General features: G+C 40.5%; 1 protein-coding gene across 2 annotated transcripts in view; it reads left to right on the top strand.

Moving 5' to 3' along the window:
• ERCC6L2 (ERCC excision repair 6 like 2) overlaps nucleotides 1-22724 on the top strand; it is a gene marked incomplete at its 3' end in the record, with an annotated part of 234477 nt that overhangs the window by 149409 nt on the left and 62344 nt on the right. Inside the window, exon 21 of one of the 2 annotated variants that reach the window (XR_014711759.1) lies at nucleotides 18231-18408. Coding sequence is in view for 1 of the 2 variants with exons in the window: in XM_084629081.1 (XP_084485207.1) it covers nucleotides 18231-18243 (13 nt within the window). Of the gene's footprint in view, nucleotides 1-18230; nucleotides 18503-22724 lie in introns of those variants that run through there. The other variant, XM_084629081.1, reaches the window with a different exon arrangement.

Raw genomic sequence — 22724 nt, 5'->3', positions numbered from 1 at the left:
TTGCCTCTCTACATTTGTGAGGATTCTGAAGTTCTTCAGCATAAGACTGGCAGTTCTCTGTTTCCAAGTGCAGCTTTTGTTCAGCTAATGAACATTTTGCAAATCTATCCCTTCTGTGTGTAAGCCTAGTTTCTACTCTTCAAATTCAGGTAAGATTCCCTTACAGAGATCCTTTGTCCTTATTTAGTCCAAAACTCTTGTTACAGTCAGTGAGAGTTTTGCCTAAGAACTGAGCAAACTCTCCATGATTTGACACTAAATCTGTTAAAAAGTAAAATTCAGACAACTTTTCTTAATATTGCTTTTAGTTGAACACATTCTAGTTGCTACATTTGAATTGTGTTGTTTAAATATATTATTTATCTAGTCCCCTTATAGTACATAGGAATTTCCATACTATATCAGGCTATTGGTCCACATAGTCCTGGTATCCTGTCTCAGATAGCAGCCAATGACAGTTACTTCAGAGGAAAGTACAATAAACACTGTAGTGGGTTTCACGCTGTCTGGAGTGGCTCAGGACCTTGGGTGCCAACTTCAGGGCAGACTGTCAAAAAGCAAGGCAGAAACCCCAGACTGGTTGTATGTTTTATAATTCGATTTCATCAAGCCAGTAACAACTGTGAACTCCTAAAGTATTGTAACAGTCTTACCATGGGGTCACAGACAGTTCCCTTGGGCAATCCAGTCTATCTTTGCTGCCCAAGCAAGCTGGACTACGTGATAGATGGTCACTTTACACTAAAAATCACAACAATACTCAGGTTACTCCCTGTCCCAAAGGACCAGTCACTTACCCTGGTCATTTGTACTCTAATCTCAAACCAAGACAACACCTGAAGCCAATCCTGTAATAATCTAATTAAAGATTTAATTACTAAGAAAATAAATGAGTTATTTACAAGATTAAAACAGGAAACACACACACATGCACAAGTTACAGGTTTAGATTTACAAAAGGTAACATTAGCTTCTAATAAAAGCAGCTTTATGTGCCCTTTAGGGCTGACCCATGCCAAGCAGCATGGGGATCTCTTGCTTATGTTTAGGAATCTTTGCCCCTCAGAATCCAGACAGCATGAAGACATCTCGATTCCTTCTGGTCAGGTATTTTTATCCCCTTCACCCCAGAATCCAAGATGAAGTGATAAGTTCCTGGGAAGGCCTCCCCTTCCTGGTGGGAGTGAGGAACACAGTCAATAAGATCTCTGTCCTTTTGATGCTACACAACGTCTCATTTACCTTCAATGGGCCATCTTGTGTGCAGGACGAGCACTTTACCTTAATTAATGTTTCTTTTCCTGTTTGGTGAGTTATACAATCACAGCAGTTTACAATGCAAACACTCAATCTAACTTTATACCATGGGATACAGATATTATAAGTAAGACTAATACACGTAGCATCCTAAAAGCATTCCATAAAGTCTAAATATATTCTTATAGCAATGTCTATTTTAACTGTATCAACACACAGGCGCGACAGACTGGTTTCCAGCTGTGCACTTGTCAGTGTTCAGTGAATCCCTGGGCCTTGGCATGAACTGGCACCTGGTCTGCCAGGGTCACAGTGGGTATTTATGGAACTTCTTGCTTATAGCAGATGTTTCTTCCTAGCCATAGGCAATTAATGGGTGGCTTTTTTCCTGAAGAGTGAGAGTTTATACATAACTCTATGGTGTTTGCCTGATGAGAAACATACTCCTCAGAGGCACTGAGTGCCTTCAATTCACAGTGAAGTCCATAGACATTGAGGGCATTCATCATCTTATAGAATCAAACCTAGAGTGGTTTATACATGAAGCACTTGGAAATCAATTTGCTCTTCATAAATGTCATATTAGAACACTAGACCTAATGTCCTTGGGAGGTGGGGGGGAAGAGAGAGAGAGTGTCTTTGCAGGAGCAAGAAAAGCTCACAAAGTCACTTGTGCTCCCTCTCCCTGTTGTGATCCTCATTTCTTGTGTCTCATAGCATCTCCTCTCAGACATTCCAAGTATGATGACAGCCATAAAAATTAGGCTTGTTAAGTGACAGGAAAGATCACAGGCTTTCATTCTTATTGAGCTCCTCCAACAACAGCTGCCATTTGGCTCACCATCACCATCTAATATGGGATCTGATTTATGAAGCTGCTCAGATCAGAAAGTGGGACACATGTATTGTCCTTTCCCACAAATAATGAGGTGGGACAGAGACACTGAAAGAGCTATTCTGGGCCATCACTAAATCCTAAAGCTAAAAAAATTCAAAGGTTATTAAAACTCACTTTAGATAAAGACGTCGAGTAATTCACAGGAATAGCTGTAATCTTATACATAGTTCAAAGATGCAGGAACACTAATGCACTTCAATAGCTAGTAAAAAGTATTGTAGAATAATTTTTATTTGAAATCCACAGTGCTTGTGAATTACAGGGATAATAGATACATAGCTGCTTTGTAGCAATGCTGTCTAACATGGAGTATTTACTCCTGAAAAATAATTAGCCATGATAATATCTAGCTTTTATATAGAGCTTTTTATCAGTAGTTCTCTACTGATTTACAAAGGAGGTCAGTGTCATTATCCCCATTTTACAGGTGGGGAAACTGAGGCACAGGGCAGTGACGTGACTTGCTTATGGTCACCCATCTGCCAGGGACACAGCTGGGACTATAACTCAGGTCTCCTGAGTCCCAGTCCACTAGGCCGCATTGATTCCCACACTGTTGTGATAAGCTGCTGAATTAAATAAAAATAGACATTTGATTTTCAAGATGAGGGGAACTGCATGTGTGTGGAAAATAATATTTTAACTTTTTTGAGTCATAAATCTTTTAGTGTGTGACTTTACTGAAGTGACTGTAGAGCTCTGAGGATGAGGGAGGAGTGGGGAGTCGCATATTAAAATTAAATGAAAGCAGAATATCACTGTCTTTCCCTGCATTATGGGACTTTCTGAAAATGTAGATTAATTTTGTGTCTCCTCCCACTACATCTGAAAGCTCTGAGCTGCCTAAAATGTCAGATGCCAGTTTATTTTGCTTCCATTTGGTTCAGATGGATGTAGAGAACAACCTTATTTTACTGTACATTGCTATTTCTTCTTTGTTGTACTGTACGTAGTTTTCCAGCTGTTGTCACTGATTCAATGCACTAGATCCTGTCCTGACTCTTAGGGCAATGGCTGCTTTTTTCTTGTTAACTTCTGTCCTCATAGTACGATGGTTTCTTCTCTGTGTGCAGTCTCTTCTTTGCCCCTTCAGAAGGGACTTCATAAAATACAGGAGAGGGGCACTCATCGTCCCAGGGTCTGTGGTTCACCCTCCCACTTTACTGTTACTTCAGGTGCTACTGCAGCTGCTGTTGCCTTTCCCTCCTCCCCTCCCCCACCCTGTGGTGGTACTACACACTAAATAATATCCATTAGGCTCTCTCTTTCAGGTCCCTGTTTTAGTCAGATTGCTATGTGATGAACAGGGAGACATTTGAACACCCACCTCAGGTGCCAGTCATATGGGTGATGGTTGTTCCTTTTGGTGCGGCAATAGCTGTTGTTCCCCACTAGTGTTATGCTGCCAACATTTTAACTCCATCAGTTCCATGCTTCTCTGTCCTCTGCAAAAAATCTGTTGTTTCCATACTCTTCCTTCCCTCCCTCCATCCCCCCAACTCCATCAATTCAGCCACCACTCCCACACCTAGCCCTTACCTCTTCACCCACCTATTTCCCCTCTCTTCATTATCTCATTAAGGCCCTTCTAGGTGTCAGGTGTTCCTCACAGCAGCAGCAGTGGTGTTGGTAGGCAGGTTTCTGGCTGGCTGCTTGCTTGGTTGTGAAGCAGGTCACGTCTGGCGATGGGCTTATGTAGTCAGTTGAGGAAGGGATCTTGTTTGGTTCCTGAAGTACGCAAGTATCCCCTGACTGTTTAAGGTCTCTCTCAATTGCTCTGGATAGGAAAGATGGAGTACATCACCCCAGAGTGGTGAGGTAGATCTCCACTAGCTGGTGGTTGGTGAGGCAACTGTTTCTCAAGCGCCCTCCTAGTACCATGTCTTCAAATTCCAAGCTGAGGCTGGGAAGAGAGGCACTGGCCGAAAGACAGCCGGGCTGCATCATGCTTATCTGTCTGGAAGTGGGGAATAAAAGAAATCAAAAATGAAGATGTGACTAATAGACATCTCAAGCTTTTATATGCCCTAGCACAGAGAAACCACACTGAGATGCCATGAAAGTTGTGGATAGGAAAAGAGACAGGCTCAAAACAGCATAAGGAAATTTGGTGCTCACATGAAAAAAGTCCTTGGAAAGAAAAGCATATAAATTAAAGGGGGTGGGGAGGAAGGCAGGCAAACGGAGAGTGCAGGTATTTTGGATTGCGAATGGGCTGATAGGGGCATTCATTGGGATTGCAGTCCGTGAATAACAAAGATGGTCCAAAATGTCTTGAATCTGTTGACCTTCAGGACATGCTGCAAGGTCCACCTGTTTTTCTCAGCAGTAGCTTGGCCCCTTCTTTCCTCAGATAGTACTGGAGAGGGATGGGGGGCTTCTGGAACTACTTGGTTGCTTCCCAAGGCACACCAGGAGGCACTGGTGAAAGATGCAAGCAGAGAGGATTAACATTTTTAATAGGCAGAGCTGGCCATAGTCATTTTGGAGCTGGTTGCCAAACAGTTTTTGCCATCTCCATCCTGAATGTAAGAGATTCCAAACTGTCACGATCTCACAACCATGAATAGGCCCACCCTAAGGATTCAGGGATCGCAAACACCATGATACTTTGAGATACACCCAAAACTTTACTGATTCATTTTACTTAGCGATTGTGTGGGTATGTTTGTACAGAGGCAGGTAGGAGATTTAAGGGCCTCCCTGCTTCCTGCTGCAGAATAGAAGTGGAGCTCAGCTGCATATTCCTTTCAGTCTTAGCCTTGAACATGTAAACTGATTGCCATCTCCTCAAGAAAATGGTCTAGAGAGGTACTTTATTTAAAAATAACCCAAAAAGCTGAGATTCTCCTTTACAGGGCCCAGGGACCGGTTCTATTAACAAGGATCTCATGGTCACTTAGCAATCTCCAGATACTCCCCAAACTTCTCCACCCTGATCATTTCTTTCATTTTCTTCTCTTCTGTATTCTGTCTCCTAATATTTCCCCAGTCATCTAACTTCTCTTCCAAAATTAATGAAAGTAATAAAGGGACCAACTTATGCCAAAACACTTACTCAATATGGGTGCATATATATGTGTGTGTGTGTGTGTGTGTTTGGATGGTTCTATTATTTTTGTCATTTAACGCACCAGTAATTTTAATAGCCCTTTATCTGACTTTTTCTCTACAGGCTGTAAATTATTTTTGTGATATTTCTTGCATGTGACTTTTTCCAGATAAAGGTTCTGATTCGTCATGGTGTTTCTCTGGTTATATGTGTAACTCCATTGGTATCAGTGGACCTATGCTGCTGTAAAAAAGGTCTAATGGTGCAGAAAGTTTAATTGTTTGCTGTTGTAAAAGCAAGCCTAGCTTAGAAGGGAAAAAGCATTAGTAAGGTTTTTTTTTTCTTTACACATCAGATAAAATAAATTATCTGTAAATACTTATAAAATATAAGTTTGTAGCAAACTATGTCAAATTATGATATTGAATCTCTAAAAGTATCATTACTGAGGTAACAAATAATAGTTTTACAGTGAGTGTAAAAGAATGATTGTAGTCGTATTTGTTTCTTTTTTAAAAAAAAACACAGCTTTGGTTACTAATGGGCCTTTATCATTTTCATTTCATGTGCTTTGAAGCAACTGTATCTGTCCCTGGATGAACAATGGCATAGTGGAGAACTGCAATTTGCTGAGAAACTGAATTCAAAATCATTTTCAAATTAATATTAATCTTCCCCCTCTCGCTCCCTTTTGCATGTTCCCTGGAATTTTGCTTTGACTGGGAACCAAAAGTTGATGAAAAAATCTTCACTTCTCATGTTTGCATCCTGCAAATGTTATGTCTTAAATACTTCTTTTTCCACATGACTTCATGTGCTAGCAATTTGACTTAATGAGTAGCTGCAATAAATGTACAGTATGGAAATGTTGTTACAAGTCTGCTAGAGCATTCCCATGCTTAAGCAAAGCATTGCGTTGAAAGAGATGTAAAATATATAATTACTCTGAGGCCTTGAACAAAATCCTGGTTCTTAGTTCACTCTTACCCTTTTTTGGACAGTGTGAGTAAACCTTAATTATGCCTTGTTTTTAAAGAGAATTGCTGAGGGCCTGTACATCTGGACTTTGCTTTCCCTATCATCATCTATGGATATGTTCAAGCTATTAAAATGAACACAATTCACTGCATATTGTTTATTTTAGTTGAAACCCTGCCAAGTTCCTTACCTAATGATGTATTTAAAAGATCTCACATAAGCATATTGGTAATTTTATTTGGAAATTCAATTTAGCGGATGCAGCAAACAAGATGAACCCAGAATTAAATGTGATTAGATTTCCTCTCCTGAATATTTACAAATTTTAGATGTTAAATCTGCCTTCCAATCCCCTTCAATGTCAGCCTGTTGCCAATTTGTTTCTCATTGCTTAGAAGAGCAGAAAATCATGGGTGTGACTGAAATGTAGATTTTGCAGTTATTGTTGCTTTTCTCAGAACTGAAGCATTCAGGTTTTTTTTTTAATGGTTAATGAATAAATTCTGTGCTGACTTATACCCTATACAGTTTCAGTTAGTTTCTTAGTTCTTTTGAATGTCTGAAGCCGTCTTCATAGTGTAAACTGATGCACTGGTAATCAGTACCTCTTATTGAAAAGAATCTGTAGTGTCTAGTGATGGACAGAAATAAATCCACAGGTTAATGGTGGTTGAACTTTAAATGGTTTGCAAGTTAAGAGTCCAATCCTCCAACTCTATCAAGTCAACAGAAGGGGGCCAGCAAAGAAGGAAGTGCATGCACCACTTTTCAAAGGTGTGACAGGACCACTCTGCCTGGTACACCCAGAGCATTGCACTGTCTGATGCAGTCAGATACCACCGTGATGGGTGTGATATAAATGCTTGGGTAGATGGATGGGTAGACACACTGGCTACAGCAGCTCTCACTGGCACAGTGCCACCACTGAGAGGTGAAATCTGTCTGCTATTCAGTTTAAGACCTGGTCCCAGGAGGGCTCAATTTTGGTTAATGACATGTTGCTGAACATGATCTGTCCTTACCAATTAAATGGTTATGATATATTAACAGTTTCCCCAAAACTGAGCTGAGTGGAAAATATTTTTCTTCCTGCATAAGTTTTTCTTTTCTGTTTTAAAAAAAAAAATGGTGGTGGTTGAGGCGGGGGGCGAATTTGGCCACAATCTTTAGGTTAAAATTGAAAATACTTCACTGAGCCTCATGGAAGTTGTAGTTCAGGTGTCTCATACTCCCATTCTCCTCTATGGGCCAGGCTCCCTGGATGAGCTATATCTTCCCTGATACATTCGAGTTTCTCCTCTTGCTGAGCATAGAACAGTGCTTCATCAGAATCCCTAGCTGCAGTGCATTGTGGGAGATGTAGTCTGGCTGGGGAACCTAGCCCATAGAGGAGAATGGAGGCATGAGGCAGCAAAATAACAACTCCCATATAGCACCAGAGCAGCATTTCCAAATTGAAATATTTTAGTTTTAGACTTAAATGCTTTGGTTTTTTAGGTGTTCAGCTTTTTAATGAAAAGTCAGGTTTCCATGGAAAGCAGGACACTTTCTGTGACAAAAGGTTGTTTAGTCAAAAACCCAATTTTTTATCCAAAAACAGTTTCAACAGAAAATTTTCAATCAGCGCTACCCAAAAACATTGTGTCTCTCTCTCTCTCTCCTAATAAACATTAGAGCCATGACTAACATCATTTGATCTGAGAAACCATGAACTTAGGGTAAGTTCAGATCTGAGCTCTGCAACTCAGGCCCTTGTTATTATCTTCATGTATTTCAAATTCAAACAAAATGACTCCTCTTCATATTTGTTGTATTGAAGGATGGGCAGACTTCAAAAAGCTGGGTAGTAGTTTGAAACAGGACTTGAAGATGCTTATTTTAAGCCTTCCCTAATCTATCCAAACCATTTTATCCTTCAAAACAGGGGTTGAAACATTATGAAAGTAGCGTAGTAGCTTGTGTTTCCTGTTTTGCCTGCAACCATGAGTTACAGATATGAGTAAGGCTGAAAATATAATGAAAAAATCTAACGGGCTAGGGTTTGTCTCAGGAGTCAGATGAGTGGAGAGTCATTTTATGGGAACCTGTTCCTAGTTGCACTATGTTATTCTGGAGAAATTCTGCCCTATTTTGCTCCATATTACTGGTTTAGATGGTTCTTTTACTTGACAAATTACTGAGACTATTTTTAAAAATTATTTAAAATTCTATTTTTAAAACAACTATAGCAGAAGAGCAGCAATAGTACTGCCACGCTCTTTTACAAGGCCATAATTCAGTCCCCTTGTTGGCATAACCCATGAGAGCTTTGGTCTCATAGCTTCTCCATTTGGTGACTGGATTACTGCCTTGTAAAACAGCATGACAGTACTATTACTACTAAAAGAAGGGACAGCCATCCAGAGAGCCAATTGGCTGACACCTTTTTTTCTTTTGGCCATAATATTTTTGTTCTTGGAAGTAGCATATAAAACAAAATGTTTGCAACTCTAACACCTAATAATTTACCTTTTTTTCCCTGCAATATGAAGTCTATTTTATATAGTTTGCTTAATTTATTATCAACTTGCTGATAGTATTATTCATTATTTATATAGCACTGTAAATGTATGAGGCATGTCACAATCAGTAATATGTCTAAATATGTATATGGCTCCTTTACAAATATTATTAATTTACCCTCCCAAGACTTCTGTGTGGTAGGGACATATTATCCCCGTTTTACGTATCAGGAACTGAGGCTCAGAAAGATTAAAGATTAGATTGTGTATCAATTTCTCACATTGGTGAGCATTTACATACAGTGTCCTAATGAAGTCACCCAATGTGAATGTGAAGAAGGGGTGCATAATCTAGCCCTTTGTGACTTGCCCTGGGTCATAGCAAAAGTCAGGATGGAACCCATATCTCCTGAGTCCCAAACCAGTAGCCTTAACCACAAAATCATTCTCCCATTCCTTTGAGAAGTAAAGGACACAATGCCTGCCCAAAGAGTTTACACTTTAAAGGCACTGTTGTGTGTCCTGGTCCCACTAATATGGCCTGGTATCATGCAGACAAACAGAGATCATTGTGTTGTCACTGTAGCTGCAGCATTTCCACAATTTAGGTGGGTTTGCGGAGACTTTTGAAGGAGGACAGAACAGGAATTTAAAACAACCTCCCAATTTTTTCACACATTCACGAGAGGGGGGCGGGGAGAAAGAGTAGTGGATAAAAGTCCTCAGAAGAATGTTTCCTGCTGCTAGAGCAAAGCAGAAGACCATAGCCAGCTGGATAAAATAGAGTAGCCCCCGAGCTGTTCTATTCTGTGCCAGATCTAAGGAAGGGAATCAGGGAGCCAGCTATTCCCCTCTTTGCTGCACCCAAGATCTGGCTTTGTGCCTTTGATGAATAAACTACTGCTAATTATCCAGCTAGATGAGCAATATTTTTTCTTTTCAAATACATAATTGCTTGTTTGAATCCAAAATTGCCAAATTTCATCTGTATCCACATTTTTATTCAAATTCACTCTGAACTACCAGTACTACAGAAATCTGCTTCCAGGTTGTCTTAGGGCTTGTCTTCACTACAGAGTGGAGTTATAACTCAAGTGGAGCTCCTAACTCAATTCCCATCCACACATAAAACCCCTTAACTTGAGAGTGGTGGTGCTTTTTACTCAAGTTGGCTGAGCCATCAGGGCCGTACCACTGTAGTGTCTCACTGTAGATGTTGGGTTGCCCTCAAAGTTATATAAGTATGATAGAATTATCATTATGTAGTAGTAGAAATAAAGATAGACAAAAGAGTATATAGGTATTGTAAAAAAGTATGAACATCAGTTCCATGCTGTTGAATTTCACTCTGTAACAAATGCAAGGCCAAAGTGCTAATTATTTCAGACCGGAACAGGACAAAGAGTCTGTGCTGGAAAGTGATAAGAACTTTGAGAAAATAATGCTGTTCTTTAAAACAACACTCTGATGCTCTTTCCCCACGGGGGCCCCTTGTCATGCCTATGTAAATTTTGGTATCCAAAGAGGGAAAAATAGATAGTGGGATAAAACTTGTTCAATGAATCAAGAATCATAGATTGTGTTGTTAAGTAAAAGAATGGATGATGAGTGCATGGAATTGAGAGCCTGAAGCAGGGAAATAATTGGTTAGTAACTGGTGCCAGCCTAATCCTAAGAATTTCAACCTTGGTATCGATGGGCCGAAGAATATGCAAAGTGGAGATAATCGGATGACCCCAGAGGGCGAACTGGAATCCACGCAAAACGCATCAAGGAACAACAAGAAGATAACACCTAGCCATCATGGATGTACCACCTACTGATTGAGCTGATTGATGGTCATCTCAATTGTAAATTCAGCATGATGAAGCAACTTCCATAGACTTGTATTGAACCAGAGACCTACAAAAATTGGGTCCAGGGACTGTGTTCTTTGAGTCTGGTTCTACAACCACCCTCCAGGAGCATCGGATGCGCATCTGACAATGACTCGGCTCCACTCTTGTGTCCAGGCCACCTGGCCAATGACTTGGCACGAGCAATGTCTAGGCTGGTAACTATAACAACCTTTTTGTACAACCTGTGTGTGAATGTCTGTGTGTGTGAATGGATCTATATAGAAATTGCATATAGGAATACTTTGTTGTATTTACAATAAACATGGCAACTTGCCTTGTCCCTCTTACAAGATCCTGTTGGTATAATTTTTATTAGTGTAACATAGACACTACCTATGCCAAGGGGAGGGGTTCTCCTATCACTGTAAGTAAGCCACCTCCCCAAGAGATGGTGGGCAGGTTCATGGAAGAATTCTTCTACGTGAGCACTTGGGTCAGGTTACTTACACCGTTCAGGAGTGTGGATTTTCACACCCCTGACTGACGTAGTCAAACCAATATAATTTTCCAGTGTATACCAGGCATCAGTGTTATTTCACAGTGTGACTGCTCTCACTCAAGCGAGGCTAACACAAGAAGAGTTAATGCAAGTGTGTATAACTTGAGCTAACTCTGCAGTGAAGACGCAGTCTTAGAGAACAGAGTGCTGGTGCATTTCAGCCAGACAGAAACCGGTGTATGGGTAAAAGTAATTTTTAAAATAATCATTCATTCATAAATATTCTGGTTGCTACCACAACAGAAGCTTAAATTCTTTACAGATTTCATCAGTAAGCTTTCCTGGAACAATTTACAGGAAGCACAGGTAAACCCTGATTATCCAAATGTTTATTCATTTAGAACTTACATAAGACATGAACAGCATAATGTTTAAAAAGGGGGGGAGCTAGGATTGCAAAGCATATTGTCTCCCAGAAGCATTAAACATCATGCAATTCACTGCCCTTCATAAATATATAACTGGCTTGCTTACTGAATTGCATGTGAGTCCACGCATCCAACTCCCCCACTGAAAGACCAAAAATAAGTTACTGTAGCCAACATTTAGAATGGTGTTGGCAGATGCCAGAGGGAGCCTACCTAGCCCACCATCAGAGTGGTTGTTGTGACACAGAGCATTTAAGGGTAAATGGGAGGATTCTGGGATATGGTCTCAATGTAAATGTTTTTACAAGTATCTGGAACTTTGTTGTTTAAATTGTGGAATCAGTTGCTCCAAGGGAAAGTATGGAAAAAATGATGTAAGCCCACAGATCAAAATCTAACAAGTTTATTCAAATACCAGATTGCTTTCTTTTAGTTGGGAAAAAAAACATTCTGTACTAAAAAGACAGTCTCGTTCCCACTTGGTAGCATGCTCTGCTTGCCTTCGGGCTGTCTCTCAGACAGCCCTCTTCACAGCTCTGCTGACAGAATTCAGAGCTCACCAAGGGTGCCTGTCTAAGAGTAACGCCCAACACCAACAGCCAAAGGGGCTGTCTGTGTTTGCCTTGCATGGTAAATGAGACCTCAATTATCATCTTCAGGACAATAAATCCCAGTGGATCACAATTTGATGAATACCACCTCAGTCCTAGAGGAAATGTTGTGTATATATAGTTCTAGCCAAATGGTCTCGAGGAGAATTGACCCTAGATTGTAACATGGGAACATTCTCAGCCAAGTTGTCAGCACTTCAGAGAGTTTCTTGCTTTCATGTAAATTCTTGATGTTGGGTCTTTCTGGTTACCAAAAATCTCATTTGAGTTCATTTTCTGCCATCTTTTAGCATCTTAAAGCTACAAAACTGACCTTAAAATCACAGCCGCTCATTTTATTAGTGCTCTGTATTTACACTTAGAGATTTTACACCTGGAGATTTTTATAGGATTTCAGTTTTGATTTTGTTCCAATAGCTTTTTTTTGTCCATCTCTATAACAATAATCAAAATAGCTTACATTTTTATGCCATGCCTTTCCTCCCAAAGGATCCTAAGCACATTTACAATCTATAAAAGCTGACTTTTCTGTATACAGAAATGCCTTTACCCGTCAGAGAAGTGCAGTCACCTGTGGGGTGGAGCACAGCTGTTTAAAAGCATACAACATTTTTGCATTTTAAAGTGGAAAGTGAAGAATACTGTATCCATTTGAAACTACAGAGGGGCTTTAATTAGGCAGAATGTAATTTATGCGAATAGTAATCTGACCCGGGCAACACCCCAGTTCTTGCAAAAAGTGCCAAAGGGCCTTTTAATTTTAGCATGCTGTCAGGACATCAGTTGTATGACTTCTTCAGAAAAACCAAATGTCCAGCATGGTGGCCCTTAATTCTATGCAGAAGGGAAGGGAGGAACCAAGTGAATAATCTGCTTCCAAGCTGCACTCTGTATTTTTCTTAAAAGTCTCTCTAAGTGCTGAGCAGGTTTCACTCTGCTTTGTTTGTGAGATTTGAGAAAATTGTAGCCCAAGGTGGTACAGCTGCAGCAAATCTCTTGATGGTGCTCACAGAAATCATGTTCTTTATAATAATAGAAAAATAATAATTGTTGGTGATGATGGAAGTAAAACTAAGCTTGTGTGAACGCACTGGGGGATGTTTTTGTTTTCAAACAGATTTCTTTATGATGACTCAGTATGAATAATAAGCTCTGTTATGACAAGTTGTATACTTGGCAAACTCTAAAAGTACCTACAGCAAACTAAGCTCATGCTTAGCGTTAAGCACATGCTGGTGTTCCCTTCCTGAATAGAGATGCTTTTTTAATCAGGGCCTATATGCAGAAGATATTTTAAAATACTCTGGCAATGTGAAGATTTGAAAGTAATGACTTTACTGGAATATCTGAGGTGCAAACCCCAGAAGAGGATAATATCCACTGCAGCAACAGCTGTTGTGTCCATGATAGTAACAGTAATTGGTGCTTATATAGTATTTTTCATCTAAGGATCACAAAGCATTTTCTGAAGAAAGTGCCATTTTTAAGTACCCCCATGTCACTGAATGGGGAACTGCATTACAGAGACTATGCTTGCTCAAACTACAATTATAATGAAGTGCTATCCACCATTTAAAACATAGATTTTAAAAGCCAGAAGTGGCCTTTTGGTCAAAGTATGACCTGATTAACACAGACCAGAGAATTTCATCCAGTTACTCCAATATTCAGCCTAATAATGTGTGTTTGACTAAAGCATGCTTTTCTTTTCTCCTTCTTTTTCTTTTATTGAAATTTTCCTTCCCCAAAATAAGGGAAGAACAGAAAACTAAACAGAAGAATGGGAAGGGAAGGGAAGGAAAGGAAGGGGAGGCAGAGAGGGGAAAGGATAGGGACATCTTTGATTAATTCCTAGGGGATGAAAGCTAAGATTTCTAAAAAGTCAGACCAAATCTCTTAAAATTTGTCTGAGTTCCCTCTTCTCCAAAATGTTTCCCACTCTTCAGCTGCGAGATCAGCCAAGATGCTTCATGTGCCAATATATATTCATGCCTGTATCTGTAATTTTCACTCCATGCGTCTGAAGAAGTGGGTTTTTTATCCACAAAAGCTTATGCCCAAATAAATCTGTTAGTCTTTAAGGTGCCACTGGACTCCTTGTTATTTTTGTGGATACAGACTAACATGGCTACCCCTCTGATTTAAGATGCTGTGCTAATTTCTGTCCCTGGAGGCAAGCTGCTCTTCCCTTGATACAAGATGAGTCGTTTGGTTACAAGTATTGTTCTAGAACTAAGCTTTCCATGCCTTTCCAAGCTGATGGGATATATCCCAAAACACAGTTCTGGGAAGTCATTTTTAGGGCTATGTCCATTAATATATTAACTCTCCTACCTAGTTCTAGCGAAAAGGATTGTATCCTGGGACAGTCTCAAAACATGTAAGCCAGAATGGCTCTGGGTGACCCTTATCTACAGCAGCAAGTCTTTGGCAAGGCCCATGGACTGTAATCTAAGTGAGGACCATTGTGAATAAAATAGATTTTTCTGGTGGATCAGCCTTAATCATAGGTCAACAGTAGAGTTTTAATATTTCCCAAGGCACTTTCCCATTGGCTAGGGTTAAAGGATCTAGACAAATCTTTGCTCCAGGCCTGATGCAGGCAATATAAATTAGGGAAGGTCTTTTGGGCCAGGAAGGTGTAACAGGCTACAATTGGTTAGGTGCCCTATAAAGCTCCTTCCACATCAACGACTATCCTGGAGTCTCTGGTGCGCCCAGTACCTCAGGACCAAATATGTCCTTCAAGAAATGTTGAAGCTGGAAATAACACCTTGCCGCTGGTCGGCTTGACTAACGCTTCTTCCTGAGAGGCATCCCATCTTGGTATGAAGACTTCAAGAGATGGAAAATCCACTGCTTCCCTTGGTGAATTTCTTTTATATTTTCCTAAAACAAGATAGCATTAGAACACTGCTATCTAATGAAATCTCTGCACATAGATACAAAAAGGAGGCACTAAGGACCAGACCCTCAAAGGTTAATAGTTAGGCACCTAAATACCTTTGAGGATCTGAGTCTAAGAGCTTTCTATAAAGCCCATTTAAATCAATGAAAAGACTCTCATTGACTTTAGTGGATCGTGAATCCAGTGCTAAGGGAGCAAAATGAAGCATACAGTATATGCACAAGTCGGTCCAGGATGGCTGTCTATTAGACAACGAGCTAATAGTTTAAGGGGGCCTGAGCCCTAAATCAAATCAATGTCTTCACATGCATCCAGTTCGAGGAAGAACCCCACATGATAGTGCATTTTGAGCTGGATGCTTATTATTGTGTTAGAACTGCAGCGTGCTTGGTACTTTACCAACCAAGTGACATTGCAAATGGAACAAGAGAATTTGCATTAAAGGGAAAATGTCAGTTTAAAAATCCATATGCAAGTTAAAAGAAAAATATTTTCTTTCCTGATGACTAATATACCACAGATTGTAAAAATGAAAGGAATTTTAAAAATCAAATTTACTGTTCACTGTGTTCATGTATTTATCCATTTCACTACATTCAGTAAATGAAAATAGTCCAGTCGGCTTTAGTTTTTACTAGTGAGTTTTATTCTGTGATTGAACTGTAATACTACAAAAGAATATTTAAATCCAAACCCAAAATGAGAAATGTTTCAATGATTTGATTTGATTTATTTTAAAATTAACCTAAATTTTGAGGCTAAGTTAACAGTGTCCCTAGGAATTCAGACTTTTATTCCAAAGTGAATTCAGAATTATGAGGCCTTTTTCAGGAAAACTGTAATAAATGGTAAAGCTAGGGTTAAAATTCTCTTTCTTGTCCATCATAGCAGATTTCTAAAAGAAAAACCCAAAACACACTGATGGATATATCTAATACTACCTTTATTTTCTTTTATCAGCATGAGCTGAAGATAACCCATTTAATTCTATTTGCCTACCACATGCTGTTTCCATGTTAGAAAGTGTCAAGGTTCCTTCCCCACTCTGAATGCTAGGGTACAGATGTGGGGACCTGCATGAAAGACTCCCTAAGCTTATTCTTACCAGCTTAGGTTAAAAACTTCCTCAAGGTACAAACTTTGCCTTGTCCTTGAACCCTATGCTGCCACCACCAAGCATGTTAAACAAAGAACAGGGAAAGAGCCCGCTTGGAGACATCTTCCCCCAAAATATCCCCCCAAACCCTACATCCCCTTTCCTGGGGAAGGCTTGATAAAAATCCTCACCAATTTGCATAGGTGAACACAGACCCAAACCTTTGGATCTTAAGAACAATGAAAAAGCAATCAGGTTCTTTAAAGAAGAATTTTAATTAAAGAAAAAGTAAAAGAATCACCTCTGTAAAATCAGGATGGTAAATACCTTACAGGGTAATCAGATTCCAAACATAGAGAATCCCTCTAGGCAAAACCTTAAGTTACAAAAAGACACAAAAACAGGAATATACATTCCATTCAGCACAGCTATTTTACCAACCATTACACAAAAGGAAATCTAACGCATTTCTAGCTAGATTACTTACTAACTTACGGAATTATGAAGAGCGTTCCTGATCTGTTCCCGGCAAAAGCATCACACAGACAGACAAACCCTTTGTCGTCCCCGCCCCCCCCCCCCACCACTCCCAACAGCTTTGAAAGTGTCTTGTCTCCTCACTGGTCATTTTGGTCAGGTGTCAGTGAGGTTATCTTAGCTTCTTACAGGTGAAAGGGTTTTGCCTCTGGCCAGAAGGGATTTTATAGTTCTGTATACAGAAAGATGGTTACCCTTCCCTTTATATTTATGACAGAAAATCATTCATAAAGAATAAGTCATAGCCAGGTTCCTTCTTTGAGAGAAGACAGAGCATGTAATTCTTGCAGGAAACTAAACTGATATTTCATCTCACAACAATAAGAGTCTACAGCAGGGTGAAGATAACATCAGGGTCATGGAGGAAAAGGGTAATCATACCTGAAAAGTACATCATGATCAAACCTGTAAAGTATGTCTGGAGGAAACCTTAGAGGGCCTCATTGTCTTTATCAACTCTATCTTTTTAAAGTACTAAACTGATATAAAAGCAGGGGGAAATGATTACGGAATTTCAGTGCATTACAGTATTATTTACAAGGCTATGGGTCAAAAGGAGGTATATCATAGATGACTTTGGCCCATGGTGTTTTAAAAGGGTAAATGCACCCAAAGCCTATGTGAGGGGCATATTTTTAAAGTATAAGGCCACAATCCTACAAAGACTTACACACATGCTTAACTTTACACACTGTGACTAGTTCCATTGAGTTCAACAGGATTATTCCTGGGGTGTAAAATTAAGCATGAGAATTGGAGCCTAAAGAGGTAGGGGTGGACTGTGGAGATGGTATACAGATTTCAATTAGGGTTAGGATTGTGTTCAAGGCAAAATCAGGGCCTGGAGTCATGTTCAAATTCAAGGTCATGGTGAAATCTCCCTCACTGCTCAGTAGTGTCGAAAGCTTGAGATTGCTGATCTTGCAAAATTTCTGCAACTTCTAATAGTGGAAATCTCATGCAAGATAACAGTTGTTCTTTTGTGAGATTTCCATTGCCTTGGGCCAGAATATCACAAGTATAGCCATCATCAGGGAATGTTCTCTATATCCTAACCCCAAAGAAAAAAATAGGCCCCTTCGGGTTTTGGATGTGACCCACAACCATGGGTCAGATTCAGATCTAGGGATTCATCCCACTCTCTCTACCCCTCAAGCCAATCCAACTCTTATGGAAAAGTCCTATAGAATTCAATAGGAATGAAGGCAGTCAGGTTCTATATCAATTTGATATAGTCCTATGGGAAAGTTTGATCTCCTTACATAGTGTTTTGAACCATCCGATTCTGTAGCAGAGATATAATTCACTAATAAGTTTTATAGGATGATTTAAAAATCCTCTATTACTTTTTAGACACCTTTTCCACGAGGGCATGTTTTTTCCACTCCCTTCCCAAGAGGACATTCAATAGGGTGCATATTCAGGCTTGCAGTTTAAGCCCACCTCTAATAATAACCTAACATTTCATAAATAGAGAGGATGGGTCAGATGCTCTGCGATGGAATATAGAGCTTTTGTTTAAAACTGATCCAGGTTTTAGTAGTAGTGCCCTTACATATCAGTGTTTCTCCATAGATCTCAAAGCACGGTAAAAAGTTGTGTAAGTATCAATATCCTCTTTTTACAGATGTGGAAACTGACTCATGGAGAGATTAAGTAACTTGCTCAAAGTCACACAGCATGTCAGCAACTGAACCAGGAACAGAACTTGGATCTCTTCGTTCCCTGGTGCCTTCTCCATGATGCAGCTCAGGAGTTACCTAAAATTGATTCACTGGTAAAGAACATGTTTGAGTCATACACAGGTAGAAATAAGATTTCAAATTACAGATGAAAATGTGTAGTGGTGGGTCTCCTAACTTGTTGCCTGATTCAAGTAACAGATCATAAATTGGTGTGTTTATAGACCACAAAGTATTTGTTGTTCTTTGTTTCAGGGTGTCCTAACATATTAACCATCTGATTTAAATTTGTTCCTGTAGATGCAAAATGGATACTGAATTTTCCTTTCTTTAAGGAAATTGAAAAACAAAGATGCTGGGCTTCCTCTCTATTTGAGAGAAACCATGTATATCTGTAGGCAAACCTGTTTCATATTTCATGCTCTGTTGGTGCTTTGCATTGTTTAAAATTAATTTCAGATCAGACTGCTGTTGAGTTCTAATATAGTTTTACTGAGCTCATTCTAAAAATTATTGGTGAGATGTTGGGCCAGATTATTCTATGTAGCATGATCTTTTTATGCTACATCATCAACATGATCTGGACCGAAAGGGCCACATCCAGCCCTAGGAAGATCATTCCAGTGCAATGAAAATCCTCTGGTGTATAGCCAGCCTACAGGCTCTTAGATTATTTCTTTTCCCTGATGTCTGCATAGCATGGAAAAGGTTGCAGAGCCAGAAGAAAGGGGGCTAGGTCAGGATGCCCCCATACCAGGCAGATCGCTGGCTACAATTTTAACCCCTTGGGGTTGTTATCTGCAGTAGGAGAACTGGCTCACATACAACTGCAGTGGGGGCTGTGAACAATTCAACCATTGCTGAGGATCTGACCACATGTGTTTTGCTCTTTTGCTATGAATCCTTTTTGCTATGTAATGCACATGATGATGGGGACTATTAAAACTAAGGGAACACTTGTAAGCTACATAGGAGGTGGAGTTGATCCTACAACTGAAAGGGAACCGTTGCTGTTTCTCAGGATATTTATAGTAACCCCAGCACCATTTGTACTTTCAGGGAAGTCCTCCTCCTCCTGGTGATACTGTGTACTTTAGCCATGTGTGGTCCAGCATATTGGGCACAACACTGAGATTCACAGTTCTCTGAACCCAAAGCTTCCTTTGAACTTTGCAGTCCTACACAGTAAAGCTCTGTGTGGTGCTGGGCGTCCCACCCAGAGAGCTGGATACTTCTTGTGCGCTATCCTGCACTTCTCCATGGTAAACTACTGTTAAAATGCGATGGTAGTATCCATCTTTGTGTCAATACTGTTTTCTTCCCAACCCACTCCCACTCCAAACTACCCAGTGGAGGTGGACAAGGAACATCATAGTCTCATACATCATTGTGTGACAGGGTCGGGCCAGATGGCTACAGGAGAGTAATAGAAGGCAGATATATTAGCCCCATGTTAAGTAGGTCCCTTTTCCCTGGGTAAGGTAACAGGGAAGGTTCGAGAACAATCGGGAACCTTCTGGAGACAATTAAGACAGACAGGCTGATTAGAACACCTGCAGCCAATCAAGAAGCTGCTAGAATCAATTAAGGCAGGCTAATCAGGGCACCTGGGTTTAAAAAGGAGCTCACTTCAGTTTGTGGTGCGTGTGAGGAGCTGGGAGCAAGAGGCGCTAGGAGCTGAGAGTGAGAACACGTACTGTTGGAGGACTGAGGAGTACAAGCATTATCAGACACCAGGAGGAAGGTCCTATGGTGAGGATAAAGAAGGTTTTGGGAGGAGGCCATGGGGAAGTAGCCCAGGGAGTTGTAGCTGTCGCACAGCTGTTCCAGGAGGCACTCTAGACAGCTGCATTCCACAGGGCCCTGGGCTGGAACCCAGAGTAGAGGGCAGGCCCGGGTTCCCCCCAAACCTCCCAACTCCTGGTCAGATAAAGGAGGAGTCGACATGGACTGTGGGTTCAGAAAAATGGCCAGACTGAGGGCTGCCGTCAAGCTCCAAGGTGAGCAAATCCTCCAATAAGTGCAAGACTAACCAAGGTGGAGGAGGATCAACTTTGTCACAATATATAAGTACAGTCCTAACTGTATGCTGTGTCTGAGTTGTGATCATTGAAAAATGATTCCATGCTTCTGATGGTTGATTCACTGACCATTACTTTTAATTGCTACCTTATCACAGAAATTAGAAATGGAAAAGACCTATTAGGCCAACTGGACTATTCCCAGGGATCAGTACAGGACTGTTCACTATGCTAAAATATCTACTGCTTAATCTGGGATCAGGTTGTAAGAGGAGACCTGCCACCAGAAGGATTGTCCTGTCCAAGAGTATTGTCACTCCAGGTGATTGACGTGGAAACCCTTAACCAAACATTATCAGGCTTTCAGACAGATTCAATTTGAATTTCACAAGGTGATTCTGGGAGGTCCTGACTTCACCCAAATTGGTTTGCTCATCTATGATGGGGTTCACCCCTGACCAAAACTAAAGGAGTGAGGAAGCAGTGCTGAGCCAAGAAGGTCCATCCCTCAGCAGCTGCAAAGCATGATCCAAAGGAAGGACCTGCTTAAAATAGGACTCTGGCAATCAAGTTCGGGGAGTGTGAAGGAGAGGCTATCTACAGGTAGGAAGTCAGTTAGTACCTTCTGGGACAGAGGAATCCACAGGGGAAGGACCTAGACTGTGGGTAAAGCTCAACCGGGCAGCCAGGGCCCTGAACTCTGTTTCTCTTTCCTTCTCCCTCACAAGGGAGAAATCACTGTAAAGGGAGCTGGGAAGCCCCGGTAGACTATCTGAATCACTGAAACTGCTTGAACAACCCCTCTGTGAGGGAAGCAGAGGGCTATGACCATGGCCCAGTTGGAGGAGAACACTGTGGGAGGGCAGATAAGAAGTGGCCCAGTGGAGGCTGGTCTGTGGTATCAGCTAGAAGGAACAAGCATTCCCCACACCTTCCACCTTGGACTGCTACATCATCTCAAAATACGAGCACTCTGGGTATTAGTGTTGTTTGTTTAGCACTTGTATGTATGACGTGTTCCACAGATAACATTGTGGGTATACATTTTTACTTTGTGCATTTCTTTTCTTTCAAAATTAAAAATCAATACTTTAACATTATGGGTACCAAAATATCCTCTTAACTGCAAAATGTCATCAGACATTGATTTCTTGCTAGAAAGAAGTGGAAGCTACAGATAAGTCTTGCCAATGAGAGGAAAAAACCCTAGTGTTGGTGACTTTAAAAAACAGTCATTAAATCCACCCTCTTTACATAAACAAACTCGGTTGTAAAAGGTAAATATTTGGGGGGAACACTAAAGCCAGATGCAAAAAGTTTCAAATTAATAAGTCCAAGTACTGTGTATGAATAGGATAAGGCAACTATATGTATTTTTAAAATTTTATTGCAGCCCTTGATTTCTGTTTAATTAGGAGGGCATGTTGTCCAAGCTTTTTTCTCGATCACAACATGTCACTAAACTGACATGCTACCCTAAAATGGCACAGACACTGTTTCAGTGTTAAACAATAGCACTTCTTGCTGCTAAAGAGCAAGTGAGTCACCAGTTTTGTTTCTTCCAGTTATAATACTTTCCATATATGCCATCTTTCATCTGAGAAGCTCAAAGCACTTAGTAGTCACTGGAGAATGAAGTCTCTCAACACCCCTGGGGGAGGTAAATAAGTGTTGCACATGGTAAACTGAGGCACAGATAGGCTGTTACATTCCCAAGGACAGACGGACAGTTGCAGACATGAAGAATAAAACCTGGTTTGCCTCACTTCCAGTTTGCTGCTGAAACCACTAATTTTCACTCTTTCCCATGTTAAAAGTGCTCCCTCTGATCAGAATCCTGGGTGCATTAAAGCTATATAAGCATCTAATGGATCTATTTGTTGAATATGTTTTTACAATAGTTTCCCAGAGCTTTCTGAAGGAGAACAGATTTACAGAACTTTTTAGACCTCCACAATCAGATTGGGGGGAAAAACCTGGTACCCCAAAATACTGTGAGATATTGCCTTCCCATCTGCTCAAATTGGTAAATTCAGGGAATGCAATGCATCACCCTTAGAGCTTTTTGGTGTCATCCTGGTGAAATAATTTTCCACATTTCCAGGCTCTTGAAAATGCTGGAGCAATTTCTGCTCTTGCAATCACACTGACTATGGTCAGTACTTCATCCTCTCATAATCTACAAAGAACAGGAGCACGTTTGTTATGTGGACGAGTCATATTTGTCATGCACAAAAATCTTGTGTTTGGCACTTAGTAATCAAACCCATTTCCAATGACTACGGTTCTGATATGCAGTTGGGGAATATTATCTCTGATTTTCTCTATTTCATTGGTGCCTTGCATAGCTGTCTCTTGTGGATTTCCTGTCTCTTTAAGAGCACTTGTCAGCTGTCATAAGTGCCCAGCTCCTGCCTG

Source organism: Lepidochelys olivacea (assembly GCF_965140295.1).
Source record: "Lepidochelys olivacea isolate rLepOli2 genome assembly, chromosome: 5".
Taxonomy (NCBI): Eukaryota; Metazoa; Chordata; order Testudines; family Cheloniidae; genus Lepidochelys; species Lepidochelys olivacea.
The sequence above is the reverse complement of the archived record's forward strand: the minus strand, read 5'-3'. Positions and strand labels throughout refer to the sequence as shown.